The sequence below is a fragment of the Eurosta solidaginis genome, chromosome 2 (genome assembly GCF_040869045.1).
Source record: "Eurosta solidaginis isolate ZX-2024a chromosome 2, ASM4086904v1, whole genome shotgun sequence".
Lineage (NCBI taxonomy): Eukaryota > Metazoa > Arthropoda > Insecta > Diptera > Tephritidae > Eurosta > Eurosta solidaginis.
In genome coordinates, this window is record NC_090320.1 from 128,030,756 (window position 1) to 128,049,521 (window position 18,766).

Genomic DNA, 18,766 nt, shown 5'->3' on the forward strand with positions numbered 1-18,766 from the left:
AATTGACGAGCATTGTGGCGTGTGTGAGCAGCACAGTGCTATGCTCACATCCTATAAGTGGGAGCGGAATGCACGATCACATTAATAGGAACGAAACGGAAAATTTGGTCACAAAAGTTCATCACGCCCATGCAAACGTGACTATGAATATAACCTCTGCAGAAAGTCACAATGACCGTAAAATGACTAGTAAAATGACGTGGAGCGTTTTTGCAGGGCCGTATTCTGAGCAGTGACAGAGCTTTTTTTTACATTTTTTGTATCATAAACTTGGGCCATGAAGCTATTTACTGGAAAAAAATCTGCACTAAAGGTCAGAATAAAGCTAAAAGTCACGATTAAATCAATATGACAAGCGCTGTCACAGCTCAAGAATACGGACGTTATAAATTGTATACGTTGAGTTCCACTTTGGTATGACTTAAACACGCCTGTAGGGACAGTGTTTAGTTTTTAGAGCTTTTACTAAATTTTTGAAACTTTCTCCATACAAATTTATGTCAAATTTTTTAAATCTTGACAAAAAGCAATTGCTTACTTTTTATTAATATGGCCCAATGCTGCGAAAAACTATAAGCTCAAATAAGATTTTTTGTTTCAAAAACTGCGAATACCTACTTATACCCCAAAGAAATTTTTTCAAACTTATATTTAAAAGAACAACCAGGGTTCGAAAATTCTCATTTTTGAATATTCAAATACATTCTTTCACACTCACATTCGCGAATAAGAATAATAAAAAATATTCCCATCACTCGCATTCGCGAATAAGAATATTAAAAAATATCCATATCACTCGCAATGCAGCTCGTGTAAAGCAGCCTTTATTCATAAAACAGAGAAAAGGTTTATAAGGTCTTATAAAGACGTTTCCAATTATAAGAGTTTTACTTTATTTTTTATGAATAAGGTGTAAGTGTACATTTCAATGTTCAACACAACTTTAATTTTTAATAATAATAACAAAGAACTTAAATAAAAATTCAAAATGTTTTCAAAACATACTACACATTTCCTTACGGAATCACGCTTAAAAGTTTTAGAGCCGAAATATGTATCTCATAATATGAGCCATATTCCTATTATCGATACATTAAAATGTGAATAAAAAAATGCGAAAAATAATTTGTTTATTACTACGTTAATAATAAACTTGAAAATTTTTAAATGAAATTTTAATTGATTTCTCAGCCATAAAATAGATTTTCTTTGAATCAGTTAGATACTTTATTTACTTAAATTTAATGTAAACGTAACTGATTCAAAGAAAATAAATTTTTTAGCCGAGAAGTCAATTCAATTGTCATTTAAAGTTAGCTATTAATATTATAATAAAAAAAATATTCAAGCGTATAATTTAGAAGTTATACAAATCGGAATAAAAAATGGTCTGTTTTGTTGGTACGGGGAACCCTATCCTTAATGGCTCATATTATCAGATTTCTTTTTTGGCATCTAATCGAAACACACAAAATAATTTTTTAATAGCTCTGGTATACAGTTAATTGAATAAATTTTTTTTTTTTTTCATTTATATTATTACTAATTAAAGATTAAATGCATACAGTGGCTCTAATATTGTTATCAAATCGTTTGACACGTGTAGTTTTGTTATGCTGTGAATAGAAAGCAATACGCTTTTAAATGCTTAAGAAACTGAATGCAAACATTGACTGATCAATTGAATTGATTTTGTATTTAACATACCATTACTTTTATTTTATTATATTATTACATTTTACTTAAAGTTTATACGTTATATATAAAATACATATACAGATCAATTTGTAATAATTAATGAATTTAAACGAAGGAATGAACAAAACGCTAACAAAATTTGTATTACTGACATTTTCGTAGTTATTGCTTGAGTCAAAATGGGTTTCGATCATGAAGGGTACGACGATACCGCTCCTTGTTAAAATTAAAGTGAATGATTATAGTGACTTGTCCTCAAAGGAAAATTATCTTTTAAATATTTTTTTAAATTGTTTCTTAAATCTTTTGGATGCATACTTTCTTCTGAAATTATTTCAGTTGAAAAGGTGTCTTGAGGCTGTGGATATTCTTGTAGGTTTTGAGACGATTGTGACCAAATTTCCAGATATGTTTCCTTTTTTTGTTCAACAAAGTTATGTAATACAGCGCAAGCTAGAACAACTTTTGGAACGAAACTGGGATTGACATCAAGCCTTTTGGCAAGGCATCTCCATCGCCCTTTAAAATGGCCAAACGCATTTTCCGCTACAATTCGAGCAGTGTTCAAATGACAATTAAAAGATTCTTCTTCTGCATTTAAATTACCAGTATATGGCTTCATCAGCCAAGGAAGCAATGGATAGGCTGGGTCTCCAACAAGAAATAATGGAGTTTCTACATTGTTAATTAGTTTTGTGGATCTTGGAATGAGTTTCGAAGAGTTTGTAAAAAACCCTGACTCTTTCAATACGGTTGCGTCATGAGTGCTTCCAGTTAACTTAACGCTGACATCAGTAAACCTGTTAAAATGAAAATTGAATCGAACTCGTTTTTACATAATAAGGGTGCTCAAAATCTTGGGCAAAGGTGTAACATCATTGTAAAAAAAATTATACAAGTGCAATGATGATACACCATTGCACAAGATTCAATACTATTGAAAGGCCCAAACAGAATTATCAACGAAGATTGCCGATAGCTTAGGGCTACCGAATTTAAATTCCCTAAAATCTTGAGTGGGGCTCTTATCAATAGCCTTGTTTCACTCCCAGGCCTTTAACGGCTATCTCCGTATGCATCACTTCGAAATAAGGCAGTACAAATTAACATCTACTGTGCCCTTTGAATCGGACCTTCTAGAGGGAGACAGATGCACTACCCACGAATTGGCGGTAAAGTGTTTCGTAGATAAACGCACAGTCAATCCCGTTATAAACGCTTAAGCACCACCTGTACCAATATATGTATCGCATGTGGAGAACCTCCACGATACAATTCGTCTTTTCTAGTGTTAAGTAGAATCCACTCTCTAACACTTTGGTCTACTTCCAATTTGTACTTTTAATTCGAGGTACGAAGAGCAATATCCCGATTAAAAAACAATAAAGCCGCGGGAGCTGATGGGTTGCCGACTGAGCTAATCAAGTTCGGCGGCGAGGAGCTCATAAAGCGAATGCCTGCCGATTGGAATCTATGTGTTCTCTGCCCAATCCACAAGAAAGAAGATCCTGTAATCTGCAAATCTTGAAAAAAAAAAACCGTAAAAAGAAAATCTACACAAATCACCTTTGTAGATTTTAAATCCTCCTTCGACAGCATGAAAAGGAGTTGCCTATATGCCGTTGTATCCGAATATCCCTGCAAAACTAATACGGCTATGCGTTGAGTAACACCATCAGCTCAGTCAGAATTGGGAAGGACCTCTCCGAGCCGTTCGAAACTAAACGAGGTTTCAGACAGGATGACTCACTATCGTGCGATTTATTTAATTTATACTGGAGAAAATATTACGAGCCGCAGAACTTCACCATCCTGGAACTATTTTCTACAGGATTGTACAGCTTTATACAGCCATCACAAAGAGCATCGGCGAGGCTTATTAACTTAAGAAGGGAGGATCTATGAACTCTCACTGGTTATTATACAGGGCATTGCAGTCTACGTTATCACCTCAGTAAGCTAAATCTATCGGATGCACCAATCTGTCGATTTTGCGAGCTGGACGATGAAACTAGGGTTCATATACTCTGCGAATGCGTTGCGTTAGCAAGATAGAGACTCTCCCACCTAGGTGGTGTGACTCTAAATCCTTTTGTGATTTGGGATAAAAAGCCTGCGAAGGTGCTCAGATACATAAAGAGCCTCCGCCCAGAGCAATAAGCTCAAATGTCAAGCACAAAAGATCGAAAAGGTCGTCGTGTATAAAGGCCTAATAATAATAATAGTTACGTAGTGCGAAGAATCGTTTCAAAAACATTAACAAATTATAAAAGGAGCTGAGAGATCTCTTTGTCCCTAGACCCTACTTGAGTTTGGGATTTTAAATTTTACACAAAACCGCTTCGGGCCTTTCGGTATTGAACAAAAGATATACTCACATATAATTGCAGTCCACAACTGCCTGCATTACAATCGAAGGCCAGCCCTTTCTATTAATATAATCCAAGTACCCTTCACTAGGCGGCAACATCGGTATGTGGGTACCTACAAAATATAATAGTAATTGATAAAATATATTATCCTTGTATAATATTGACGCTAGTTGTTTTTTTCTAGTAATAAGAGCTAAATATAATTACCATCGATAGCACCAATAATGTTCGGTATATTAGATTTCTTCTCAAATTCAGCAGCAATTTTCAAAGCGTCATCTATTTGCCGGAACTTTATTAGCTCTGTCTGTACTTGGAGGAGAGCGGCGACAACGGTATGAAAATATTTATGTACTGTGCTTTTGTGAACACCAAAAACATCACCAACTACTCGGTATTCTCCACAGGAAGCGAGTTTGTATAAACATATGGCTACCTGTTTTTCTATAGGAAGAGGTTGTGTGATGCAACGTATGCAATTTCTTCGGAGTAAGGGTTCCAATTTACTACAGAGTAATGTAAAAGACTTTGCTCATTCGAAAAGCCTCGATGTAGCAACCTTCATTTTCTGGTTGCAGGAGAAACCACCAGAAATTTTCTTTTCTATGGCGTTTATGTAAATTTCTGTTCCGATGTATATTTGTAGAAAAAAGTATGTTTGGTAGACTGGCCTGGGACAGAAGCAAAGCTCTTATATTCTTTCTTCTTTCATTCAAGCACTTCTCAACGCAGGAGTTAGTATTTACAAGATGATTTGTGACTATCAATCTTTTGCTTTGCAACGATTTTATTAATCCAAATACAAGTATTTTATTGTTAAATTTCATCGCTGTTTCACACTTTTATTATTAAAATAACCCTTAAAGCAATAACAAAAACCTGTAGAAAATTAACTTATAGCATCTGCTTTTTGGAGTGCTCCAATGACCACAACAACTTACTTTTACTTTTATGTACTTGTTTGCGTGAGTCCCGTACACGGAAAATTATTGATTTATGTAATAGTTACTGCTTTACTTCAAAAAATATGTTGATAAAAATAGAATTTTGTTAAATTAATATATTTTCACAAAACTTCCAAATTAGCACTTCCACGAAATTCACAGCTGTCACGTACTGTCAATTCAAGGCGGTTGTTTTGATATCGATATAGGGACAGTCAACTCGGTTTTCAGAACGGTTTTCTTGCAGGTATAAACAAGGTATGTGATAATATCTGCATAAACGCCAAAATTACAAATAGAATGGATCACCTGATTTTTTATTGACTATCGCTGTCTCATTCTGTATCTCCTTCTATTACGCACTGAAATAGTCGGCCCTATGCGCCGCCATATTGAACACCCTGTCAAAAACCTGCGAAAACGCTTAAAAGCAACCATATTGAACATCCTGTCAGGCATTTGACGGATAAGATGTAACACATGTTTTATCCACAATGACGGAGGTAACTATCCTTCAAGACGGAGGCAAAGTGAATCTATACCAGGTGATGGCAAAGCGAACTCAACCAATTCGCCGTGCGGATGAATGTCAAGTGAAAAAAACTTCATTGAATTCGATTAACTGACGTACTGTTGTACAAGGCGTTGTATGGAAAATTATCAAGAAGAAGCAATCAGCAGTTGGGATAACAACACCTGTTACTGAATTCGCCTTGAGACGGAGGTGACTAGTTCACCCACACATTCAAAGCCTTTTTTCGTTCTCCACTAACACATCTCTACAAGACGGAGGTAACTAGTTCACCCACACATTCAAAGCTTATTTCGCTCTCCACTAACACATCGACGTTTCATGCTGTCATCGAAATGAGAGTTGATTAATTATTCCGGGAAATTTTGAAACGGAGACAAAATATCATTGTTTATAACGAAAAATATCTTGTGCTTTTAGTTGTGACATGTGACGGAAATTAAAAATTTTGTTGCAGAGAACACCTTTTTGCGTTGGCGGACTTCGCCCAAAATAATATTAAGTTAATTTTAGTTGTGACATGTGACGGAAATTAAAAATTTTGTTGCAGAGACCATCTTTTTGCGTTGGCGGCCTTCGCCAAAAATAATATTAAGGGTAACGTTTTACAAGACGGTGCATCTCCTAATTTAAAAATATCAAATAATAATAAAAACGGAGCTCGAGGCGCGTCTTTTGATTCCTCGATTGATAATTTTTGATAAAAGTTAGGTGGTGCACCATCTTTTAAATCGTTACCACATTAAGTTGTATAGAATCATGTCATACTAAATCGCTCCCGATATGGTCGGGCTAGTACCTTAATTGTTCCCGGAACGTACCCGATCCGGAAAAGGATCAGCAAAGTCGATAACGGGGAGTGTCCTTATAGCTACAACAACAACAACATTATTTACTTTGGTAATAGTGCAGTTTACGGTACCCACAGAAATTTGGGCCAAAATTTTCGAGTGAGGTATCAAAAGACACGCATTCACGTCTAGATCAAGAATCCGAAAGCGGAAGTTAACTTTTTTCACCCGTTCAAAAGATATTAACGAAAAACCGAAAAAAGACCCGCAGGTCCCTCCGAAACCGGGGGTGGGATCCATAGTATTTTTGCGCAGAACACCTTTCTCCAAATTCAACTGCAAATATCTCCGGGCAGAAATAAAATTTTTCTTTTCCGCCTTCGGATTATTGTTCTCGAGATTAATACGCGTCTTTTGATACCTCACTCGAAAATCTTGGCCCAACTTTGGGGTGGGTACCGTAAACTGCACTACTACCTTTACTTTCTGATTTTCATTCATACGTATGTGCATTTTTAAATAATAAAAAAAATTTTATATTATTCTAATAGATAGCATCTCCGCCGGGTTGCGATGCAGCTCAGAATATGCCAAAATCAGAGCAAATATACAATTAAATGCAGATTCACGTGCCATTTGCCAAGGATACAAAGATAAACTTTACAACCAACATGCTTTGGAATACGGTACCAAACTGGTTGGATGTATTTCCCTAAAAAGGGGGGGAACTACGCATCTTGGTTTGCCAGTATTTGCTTCGGTAATTTATATTGATTTGTATTGATAAAAAATTGCAATAGTAGATAATGTAATGTGAATTAAAATTGAATAGGTAGCCAGAGCAAAAAAGGTAACTGATCGGCATGGAACTGTTATTTATGTGGCGCCACCGGGAACTGCTGTTGCTATCCTAGAAGCATTAGAAACAGAAATGTCTGATTGTTTGCATCACCAAAGGTGTGCCATAACATGATATTGTTCGCGTTAAGCACGCTCTCTTAAGGCAAAAAAAAATCGCGTTTACTGCTTATGTCCATTTGCACGGTTGAGCACATTCAGTACCTACGTTTATACAAGGTGGAACACCACACTATCTACATGGCGATGTAGCTACCGATCACGTGGTTGTACGAGATTAATTAAAATATGTTATTTATAAACACTGATTCTTATATTTTCATTATCATTAAACTGTAGACTGTAGACTCATGACGGGTATTCTTACTGGTCACTGCCTTCTGGCGTCATATGCCTTTAAATTAGGCTTGGTCAGTGATAGCAGATATAGGAAGTGCGGGTTGGAGGAGGAAACGATCGATTACGTTCTGTGCTCGTGCCCTGCGCTTGCCAGGCTAAGACTCCAGCTGACAGCTGTCAGAACTAGAAGCAGCAAGTGGCTTAAGTTCTAGGAAGCTTCTGGTGTTTGTCAAGAGGAAGGAGTTATTTTATAACATGTCCTTGTTGTTGATAGGGTTTTTAGCTTGGTCGTTAAAACAAACTTCTGGTAACACTACGGACTCATTCAGTATATGTGAGGACGTCATGAACCCGCCAGTTCAACCTAACCTATATTTTGTTTTGGTTTTCACTTTAGAATCATCGTTTAAGTAAGCGATTTCAGCTAACTAAGCGCCTTCAAATGTAGATCCATAAGGAAATCTGGATGTACTGGTCGGATGCAGCAAACGAGTATATTCTGTAATAGCATATGATCAACTTGGAGATAACCAAACGTTTATTTTCCTGTCCAACAGGGAACTGGTTCTAGACCCTGCTGCTAAAGAAGGATAGGCGTAGTCACATCAATTCGTTCCCGGGTTACTCGGGGAAATCAGTTTTAGCAGTACTTTGCACTTTTCATACTGCACGTCCATACAAGAACTTCGGATAACGAATTAAACAGTTGTTGTTGTTGTTTTTGAATTAAACAGTCATCTGCATTTGTTTGTTTTTGAAGCACGTCTAATTTCCTTCGTAACATCAATCAATTATCCCTTGTTATAATGTTGTGTTCTCTATGAATGCAACAGCGAAGTATCTTCGGGTACCCCTGATTCTAGTTATCTGAAATCTCCTTGAGTCCCTTGTGCCTTTGGCCACTCAGAAAAGAGTTAATTGTGGAGCCCTATTTATAGAACACTTTTCGGGTTAAATATATTAAAAACTTTAATCTATCCTTACTGATATTAGGGCCGTTCCATTGGTTTATCGAGCTCTGTCTCTGGCTCAAATCTCATTGGAACGATCTAGATTAACACTGGCAGCACTAATAAAAAACATCTGTTTTGTAGAAAATAAGAAGAAACGTACACAAAATTTTAAGATACTGATAGAATTATTACCATTTAAATAGTTTCGCACGTAAGCAAACTGTTTATTTTCCTTACATCATCTTCAAGTTGTTTACTCTTTCGTATTTAGTTCAGTGCTACAATGGCTCAACTATATGGTTGGCTCATCTCACCAGCTGATTTTATTTTTTTCATTTGACTGGAGTAGGGATTGTCAGAAGGAGATGGCAAACTTAAAGCAACGAATTTACAATACCCTGCAAAAATCGTGTGACCAAAAACGCACACAGCCACACGAATTTTTGACAGGGGTGACGATTTGGAATGAAAAATTCTCCAAATGAAATAGCATGTTGACAAATTTAGCTTTCCCACAATGTATCGTGCTCTCTCGCACCTATTATTTTTATAGGGATAGCAAAATACGTCATTTTTGCGTGCAAAAAAATCCGCCATTTCTAATTCAGCAGAGACAGCAAAACATTTGGTGGTGGGAAATTTTTTCAATTTTCAGAGTTTTAAGTGTAATATCTCCGGAAAGATTTAAACTGAAGAGGGAGTTCTCCAGATCACAAATATATATATTTTAAAGTGCGCAAACTTATAACTTAAAAGTTATTTGGTGTTAAAGTTTGCAAATTTCTATACAAATTTTATATGTGTATACGTATATATATGTGGCAGAGCACAGCTTTGTAATGTCATCAATAAAATATATATATATATATATATATATATGTGCATGTTGCTACAAAAGCGCGATTGATTTAATAAAAACATTTATAATAAGTAAAAACAATGCAAAAATGAAATGTGAAATATACAAAAATGCAATTTAAGTTTATCGTTGCTAATTTATATAGATATGTATGTGGATTAAGGTTTTGAAAGATGTGTAAATTGTAATTTAAAGTGCTATAGAAATTTGCTAAATTTGCAAACTTTAACAACAAATAACTTTTAAATTATAAGTTTGCGCACTTTAAAATATATATATTTGTGATCGGGAGAACCCTTTCATTTGATACCAAGTTTTACCCCGAACTCGGGGGGTGCTATTCTAAAATTTTCCCAGCCTTTAATATACAATGATTTTTGCTGTTTATTTCGACAAACATTTTTGATTTGATTTTTGTGCTCATCGAAAGAATTCACAATTATATAGCACCATGCCACGAATTATGATAAAAGGTGGTGTGTGGAGAAACACTGAGGTAAGCATTTGACGCGACTGGTTACTCTTGGCCGTTTATTAACTAAATTGATAACTTTCAGGATGAAATCCTCAAAGCAGCTGTAATGAAATATGGCAAAAACCAGTGGTCACGTATTGCATCACTGCTGCACCGCAAATCTGCCAAGCAATGTAAGGCACGCTGGTACGAATGGCTTGATCCTAGCATAAAGAAGACAGAATGGGCACGGGAGGAGGATGAAAAGGTTTTTATTTTGCCAAATTAATGCCAACACAATGGCGTACAATTGCGCCGATTATTTCAGAGGGTTAACTGGCACCAATTGTTCACACCAAATTGTTAGGTACAGGATTCGCCAGGGGTAGGTGAGGTTGGCAATCACAACCCCTTGAATCATTTTGGTCGGCAGGTATGCCGCGGATATATTCTTGGCACTTGTTATTGATGGCTTTTATGATGCCACCAACACAACCTGGACAGACGCCAATGCTCAGTCAACCACCCAAGCCGGGTCAACCCCCAATACCCGGACACGTCCGGACGTCCCAGTTATAATGTATGCTAATACAACTAATAATTTACAAATTTGCTGATTATTATTTTTGTGTTATTTTCTTTAGCAACCACCTGCACCTGTACTGGTAAATATCAACAGCCGCAACAGTATGATCAAGCCCAACGCCGTTTAGATCCCGATCAGATACCAAATCCGATGAGCGTTATCATTGAAAATCAAAAAAACGCTGGTGGTGCTTTTATTACTAATGAACAGGGTTTATTACCACCATTGGTGACCACAAAATATGTGGTAGAAGATCAGGGTAACTCCTCGCCACGTTACCTTAGGTATCGATAATCGAAATTAATGTTTTGTTTGGCAATTACATTGATCTTTCTTCTTTGCAGGTCGTCTTTGTATTGCATACCTGCAACAGCTGATTTCTTAAAAACAACAGCTTTGTCCAGTACACTTGCCGTCTCACCAATGGCACGCACCGTTGAGGGTGAATATGAGCCACCCATTGTAAATTTTGGTGAATTGGGTGCAATTAGATGTAATCGTTGCAAGGCTCATATGCAACTTGTAGATGCTGGTCGTCGTTTCCAATGTCTAATGTGTAAAGTAACAACAGATGATAAAAAAAAAATCTTTCACTTTTACTTGTGTTCATTGATCAATATTTTTTCTCAACAGTGCCAACTGCATATTTCCAACATTTGGGCCACACCGGACAGCGTGTCGATAAATATGAACGTCCTGAACTTGTATTGGGTACATGAGTATTTGTGTAAAAAATGTTTGGGTACCGATAGCTCTCAAGGTAAACCTCAAGTCATATCCAACATCAATGCCTCGCATTCAATTGTGGACGCTGTACGCACTACATTGGGTTCACGTAGTATGGACAAGCATATTGTTGATTCCAGTGGTAAGGCCACAATTTCAAATGATGGGGCAACAATTATGAAACTATTGGATATTGTGCATCCAGCCGTAAAACTCTAATCGACATCGCCAAATCTCAAGATGCTGAGGTAAGTTTTTTGTTATATTAGAATGTGTAGAATAAAAATGTTTCTCTTATCAGGTCGGCGACGGCACCACTTCAGTAGTACTTTAAGCAGGTGAAATCTTAAAACAAGTTAAACCAAATTTTGAGGAAGGCGTGCATGCACGTATCATCATTAAAGCTATACGTAAAGCATAATAATTATGCATGACCAAAATATGACATGGCTGTACATGTCGAAGCGCCAATCAAAGGAACACCAAAGTGCTTTATTGGAAAAATGCTCTGCCACAGCAATGTCCTCCAATGTCCAAGAGTATCAGAAAATTGTTAATGCTGAATGGCGTCTCCTGTACAATAAACTAGGTAAGTAAGGCGCCAATGTTGTGTTTTCTAAACTACCAATTGGTGATGTTGGTACACAGTATTTTGCAGATCGTGAAATGTTCTTTTGGTGTACCAGAAGAAGATTTGAAACGTACAATGAAAGCTTGTGGTGGTGCTGTTATGACTGAAGCTAATGATATTAATTCAAGTGATTTGGGTCAATGTGATTACTTTGAAGAACGTCAAGTTGGTGGTGAACATTTCAACATTTTCCAAGGTTTGATAGTGGGTTTGACATTAATTTCATTTTTATAGTTTATAATTATTTAAAGGTTGCGTTAATGATAGAACATATACATACATTGATTTTACGTGGCGGTGCCGAACAATTTTTGGAAGAAACTGAGCTTCGTTACATGATGCTATAATGATTGTGCGGCGTACAATTAAACATGATTCTGTTGTTGCTGGTAAGTCAAAATACAAATTGAAAAAAATGTATAATCTTAAATTGTTAAGTAATATTATGAAAAGATTGTGTCCAACTCCGGAAGAAAAAACTATAAAATTTGTGTCAGTGAAATGATAATTATTGCTTTTGGTTGTAGTTTTGAGGCATCGTCTTCGAGTGCCTTCTGGTCGTATATGCCGTTTCTTTTGCCAACTACCTGTAAGGCGTTAAACTGATCAGTAACGTCGCCGTGGCCTCGTTCAGTGTAATGTGTAATGGCGACCCCAAGTTCCTCGTGTAAATAGGGGGTGGGGCGGGATGGCTTAGGAGGTTTAAAGTGATGATATTAATCGTTCCCGAGATGGTTGTTGTTGTTGTAACAGTGCGTCGCCCCACCTAATAGCCGCGACCGATCACAAATTGTCATCAATATCCTCTAACGGGAGTCCAAGGAAACTTGCCGTTTCAACAGGGGTGGACCATAAGGAAAGGGGTGTTAGAGGCGTTGGTTCCACATTACAATTAAAGAGATGGATGGTGTCATGTGGGGACACATTGCAAGCGGGGCATACATTTTGTATGTCGGGGTTGATTCTGGATAGGTAAGAGTTTAACCTGTTACAGTATTCAGAACGAAGTTGAGCTAGAGTGACTCGCTTTTCCCTGGGGAGTATGCGGTCCTCTTCCGCAAGTTTTGGGTACTGTTCTTTGAGTACTTCACCGGGCAATTCCTAGCATAAAGGTACGACGCCTGTTTGTGGAGTTCACCATGGACCTGCTTGTTTTTTTGCTTCATACGGCTGAGTTCTCAGGTGTCGTATTTCCTCATACTGCTTACGGAGATTACTCTTTAAGGTCCTAAGTGGTGTTGGATCAACAATCAGATGTCTGTTGGGATGCCCAGGTTTCTGGGTATTCTACAGAAACTGTTTGGTTAGCATTTCATTTCTTTCCCTTATTGGGAGTTTTCTCGCTTCATTGTGCAGGTGGTGTTCCGAGGACATAAGAAGGCAGCCCGTAGCGGTTTTGGGAGCAGCATTTTGGCAGGCCTGTATTTTCTTCCAGTGAGTAACCTTTAGGCTTGGCGACCATATCGGAGACGCGTACCATGCAAACGTCTATTTATATTTACCCCAAGTACTGCGGATTTATCGAATTATATTAAATGTTTGTTACAGCTCTGGGTAATGTCATATGGTCGACATTTGGCGCGGCCATGTTTTAAATAAGGTCACCAATGATTTGGTTGGTGACAATATCAGGTTTCGCGAGGCGACAAAACTGGAGAGATTGGGGAGATAGCTGTTTTTTTTTTTTTATTACAAAGCTCATCGATGTAGGAAACAATAGCATAGGCTTAGAAGCAATAGTGACTACTTGTGGTAAAGGTAGCTTTTGATATGTAGAAGTTAAGCAGAAGTTTGAATATGAGTTTTTTAAGTTATTGCAAAAAAAGCGTTGAGGATTTTTATTATCTTACCAGGTACCTTCGTACATGTTTCTAAGAATGAAGAATAAAACCTATTCAAACTCAATTTTGACCAGGACAAAGCCGCTGAGACTTCGCTATACTTTAACATACAATACGTTACCCCATTTTAGCACAACTATCATTTTTTGATTTTATTAAATTTTATAAAATGTTTCTTCATCTACAGTTTCATTTCGTTATTGGATGGTAAATATGTGGAAGAAATCTATGCGCGTAAATCGCAACATATTATCTTGGTCGAGCGTTTCTTCAATAGCTCTCTAGTGGTGATAGTGACAGCAGAGAAACCCAACTGTTTACAAATGTTACACTTCAAAAAGAATCAAAATATCTGCCATTGCGTCTACGGCTCAAATACCCACAGTATATAAATGAATCGAACGCACTTAATTGTCTGCCTAACGGATAGTATACACATTCATCAAATCGAAAATATTGCACCAAACGAACTGGGTCTGAATACTGAAACAGTACACATATTCAAAATCGATGAGAAGGCCGTGATGATGGTATAGGGTGAGTTGTTGACCAACATACGAAAACCACTTTAACCCATCTATATATTTGCATTACAGCTAAAGCTTTACAAACACCAAAAATTGCTGGCGCCAAGCAATTGGAAAAGGCAGTGAAGCATTCATCACACTGTACGGATGGTGTAAAGTTAGAAACTGCTGTTGTAACAGCTGCCACCGACACAACGGTCATCTCTACTTCGCCGAGTAACGGCTCGTCCGACTATCTATCGAAGACAGTATAATCATATCTTTTGCCAACACAGGTTAGCGATGTGCTTGCACAGGAAAATATTTCAATTGGAAAACAAAAACCAATTAAGAGAGTTTATTTATTATTAAAGTATTTACTTTTCTTTATATCAACAGTATTAATTTAAGTTGCAATATCACGTACATATATAATAAGGGATGTGATACGATTGCTGTCGGAATTAGATTTGAAACCAATCAATACTCCTGCTAAGGGTTGTAGAATTATTGCTTGAATAATTAGATTTAGAACAATAATAAGTCTGACTTAATTACAAGTCGTACATTTTTAAATTCATCAATTACGACAGCAATCGGATTCTACGACACCTTTGAATATTCTTGATCTGAAAAAAGAGTAAACCTAATCTGAATTTCTACTAAGCTTTAAGTTGTAGATTATTCAAATAATTGGAGTTTTTTCTAAAGCTTAAAATTATTTTCTGCTCGCTTAGAAAAGATTTCAATTGGAAAACAAAAACCAATTAAGAGAGTTTATGTTATTATTAAAGTACTTACTTTTCTTTATATCAATTGTATTAATTTAAGTTGCAATATCACGTACATATATAATAAGGGATGTGATACGATTGCTGTCGGAATTAGATTTGAAACCAATCAATACTCCTGCTATGTGTTGCAGAATTATTGCTTGAATGATTAGATTTAGAACAATAATAAGTCTGACTCAATTACTAGTCGTACATTTTTAAGTTCATCAATTACGACAGCAATCTGATCCACGACACCTTTGAATATTCTTGATCTGAATTTCTACTAAGCTTTAAGTTGTATATTATTCAAATAATTGGAGTTTTTTGTAAAGCTTAATATTATTTTTTTGCTCGCTTAGAAGAGATTGGAAAACAAAAACCAATTAAGCGAGTTTATTTATTATTAAAGTTCTTCTGTTTTATATGAACTGGATTAATATAAGTTCCAATTTCATGTACATATATAATAATATTGAAAATAATAAATATTGAAAATAATAAATATTGAAAATTCAATTTTTTTGGTTCATATTTTATTCATATGGCTGCTCCAGGTAAAGTAAATCTGCAGGTAAAATTCACGTTATATGGCGGTTATATAAATGGTAAAACCGCAGTAAAATTGATTGTCAAATGGCTCGAAAATGTAGAGTGAAATGACGGAAAAATGACCGCCATTTGACGAGCATTGTGACGTGTGTGAGCAGCACAGTGCTATGCTCACATCCTATAAGTGGGAGCGGAATGCACGATCACATTAATAGGAACGAAACGGAAAATTTGGTCACAAAAGTTCATCACGCCCATGCAAACGTGACTATGAATATAACCGCTGCAGAAAGTCACAATGACCGTAAAATGACTAGTAAAATGACGTGGAGCGTTTTTGCAGGGTAGTTTCTTACTACTTACAAATGCTGCTAAGTTTTATGTTTTCATTCCATTCCATTCGTCTAACACCATCACGCTAATTTTGGCAATGTGAACAAAGGTATGTTATTGCTGTAGAGATGAGCCAACTATATAGTTGAGCCATGAGTGCTACCAACTCAAAAGTGGTTAGCTGTCAAAAAATCTACTACAGAAAACGAAACGAACGCAACAATATCTCTTTATCTTGGTAGAACATTATAAGGTGGTGGCACGTCGACATAAATGCAAACAAACATACACTATTAATGTATTTTGTTTTTGTAAAACACTTTTAATAATTGTAGTCTAATATTATTTCGGGTGCTGCACAGAAGGGTGTACTACGCAGAAGGACATCACCGTGGCGGTAGCCACGGTTATACCCATGGTTCAACTATATACAGGTTGGCTCATCTGTAAAGCAACAAAATATGTCTGTTCAAATTGTCAAAATCTGTGTATTGGTGTTGGTGCGAATGGTATGGAATGGAAACATAAAACTTAGCAGTTTTTGTATGTGTAAGTAAAATGTTGCCAATGTGTTGGTTTCATTTTGAGTTTGCCATCTCCTTTTGACAATCCCTTCGACCTTGCAATGACATAAATAAAATCAGCTGATGAGATGAGCCAACCTGTACATAATTGAACCATGGTTATACCACACACCCGGACTTGGCATGGCGTAGCCCAGGTTTATTTTTATAAGCGCGGCCGAAGGCCGCCTATTCAGAAAGGTGTTCTACGCAGAATTACCGCTGGAATCAGCATAGAAATCTCTATAAAGCCCTATTTTTTATTTATTTTTTGACAAATGTATGTATTCTGCACTTGTTCCAATTAAATACATTAATTTCAAATTATTCAGAGAATTACAAAACAAAATACATTGATAGTGTATGTTTGTTTGCATTTATGTCGACGTGTCACCACCTTATAATCTTCTACCAAGTTAAAAAGATATTGCTGGGGAGCTGGCAACACTATTTACCACCTTCATTTGTTTAATTGGAACAACGAAAAAAGCGACAATAGTACCGACGGGTTTTCCGCGAATAACTTTTAAACGAGATAAAAAATGTAGTTTCTGCTTTCGGATTCTGAATCCTGACGCAAATACGCGTCTTTTGATATCGCTATCGACATGTGCGACCCGAATTTTAAGTGCAGGACTTAAGTTGAAATTTTACTAAATTTGGAAATTAAAAGGCTTATATTTCATAAACTAAGAGTTTCCTAGAGTTGCGGATGATAATTTTATGATTTTTAGGACCCCCGCTACCCCTACAAATCAGCAAAAGTTTGAAAATCGTGGCAATTTATTCTAAATATTCCCCTCTTCAAGTACAATCAACAGATGCAGATGGTTGTGGTCAAGGATGCATTATCACAAGACTGGAAAAGCATCTTCCTTCTCAGCAATTCAGCCATAAGCGAGCAATATATAAGTTGTTGGTAAAAGTTTAGTTGAGGGGTCGACGCATCCTTTGGCACCTCTCTCGATATTTTTGGTAGCGTATTAGCAGTCGAATCCTCGAAACCAAGTTGTTTAAAAAAACCTTGTGTTTTTTTTTTATTCATTTATTTACTGGGGAAAAGAAGCGAAAATATTTCTGTTCATGTCGATAATGAGAAACGGTTTGAAATTCATCCAAAGAGAAGGCCGGCCAAAACTCACCTTTTCAGATTTAATAGAAATATCCAGTTTCCTCGCTATGTTAATGAATCTTGGGATGGCTGATGTACGGGATAACAATTTATTGTTTCTTACCGCAGAATTGACTCATATACCACTGGATTCTTGCATTAAAAAGCTTGAATTTTAATTCCATTATGTTCTGTCTGGTTCGTTCTTCTATCGTCGGGAGGCCTGTTTCTGTGAGAGTACATCGAAATGGAGATGTAGGGAAGGCGCGTATGCATCGCTTAGGTTCTGTGTGGTAGTAGTCGTTTAATATTGCTGCGTGCACAGTGCCCGGAAATCCAGACGGAGGCCGCAAATTTAGCGAGAGTTCGTGACCTTGTAAGACAACACGAGCCCGGCGACCATCGAATAAGGGATATAAACCAACGCATCAGATTGCTTATGGATGGGAGGAGCTTTTAAAAGATTTTAACCACTCTGCCGGTGTGGGTAAGCTTTGGTCCACCTTAAATTCCGTATCGAATCCGTCTAAGCACTATGACAAATACTGTCGGATGCGAAAGAATGCGCCAGCGCTTTCTGCAAACATTATATAATTCATTATAGGGTTGACAAAGTAGGACGGCAGGCCAACAGACGCGCACGTTACTTACTTACTTAATTGGCGCTTAAGCATTTAAACGGTTATGGTCGTCCAACAAGGCACGCCAGTCGCTGCCTTTCTCTGCCAACCGGTGCCAATTGGTCAGATCAAGGGAGTTTAAATCGCTTTCCACCTGGTCCTTCCAACGGAGTGGGGGCCGCCCTCTACCTCTGCTTCCACAGGCGGGTTCCGATAGAAACAATTTCTTTGTCGGAGCGTCATCTTTTATTCGTATAACATGGCCTAGCCAGCGCAGCCGCTGCGTTTTAATTCACTGCAATATATTGATGTCAGGACAGACGCGCACACAAACATAAATACATCTCGCCACCATTCACCATCACCACCAAAGAGGTTTAGGATGCCATCGTTCATGCTAAACCATCCAAAGCAGTGGGTCCAAACCGCATAGCCATACCGATGCCTAAAATACTAGGCAAAAAGGGATTTATTTATCTAGCATATGTCTTCAACTTGTCCCTTTCCACCTTTGTCATCCCCGAAAAATGGAAAATGGCCAAGGTGGTCCCGCTACTAAATCCTGGGAAACCACACTCATAATATAGCAAAAAAAAACATTCCAGCAAGATTAAACTAAAAGTGGATATCGACCACCTTGGGCAAGAAATAATGAACATGCACTTAACGATCGAAAGAGAGGCACATATAAAGAGGTAGACTTAACCCGGACATCAATTTCTAA

The 18,766-nt window shown here is 37.1% G+C and overlaps 1 protein-coding gene and 1 pseudogene across 8 annotated transcripts; one reads left to right on the plus strand and one right to left on the minus strand.

Annotated features, from left to right (window-relative positions):
* Positions 1–858: 858 nt before the first annotated feature.
* Positions 859–18,766, minus strand: part of LOC137239607 (probable ATP-dependent RNA helicase spindle-E) — a 36,670-nt pseudogene continuing 18,762 nt past the window's right edge.
* LOC137240219 (protein transport protein Sec24C-like) lies at positions 8,931–15,366 on the plus strand. 8 transcript variants are annotated; one of them, XM_067766205.1, is made up of 11 exons: positions 8,931–9,152; positions 9,777–9,842; positions 9,904–10,380; positions 10,445–10,670; positions 10,731–10,947; positions 11,020–11,360; positions 11,414–11,701; positions 11,761–11,939; positions 11,995–12,132; positions 13,772–14,121; positions 14,181–15,364. In XM_067766205.1, the coding sequence occupies exons 4-6, from the start codon at positions 10,537–10,539 to the stop codon at positions 11,329–11,331; spliced, it is 663 nt and encodes a 220-aa protein (XP_067622306.1). In that variant the 5' UTR covers positions 8,931–9,152; positions 9,777–9,842; positions 9,904–10,380; positions 10,445–10,536; the 3' UTR covers positions 11,332–11,360; positions 11,414–11,701; positions 11,761–11,939; positions 11,995–12,132; positions 13,772–14,121; positions 14,181–15,364. The 8 variants fall into 8 exon arrangements, with proteins under 8 accessions (XP_067622306.1, XP_067622305.1, XP_067622304.1 ...); XM_067766204.1 differs by having other exon boundaries at positions 9,135–9,152; positions 9,704–9,842; XM_067766203.1 differs by having other exon boundaries at positions 9,137–9,219; positions 9,704–9,842.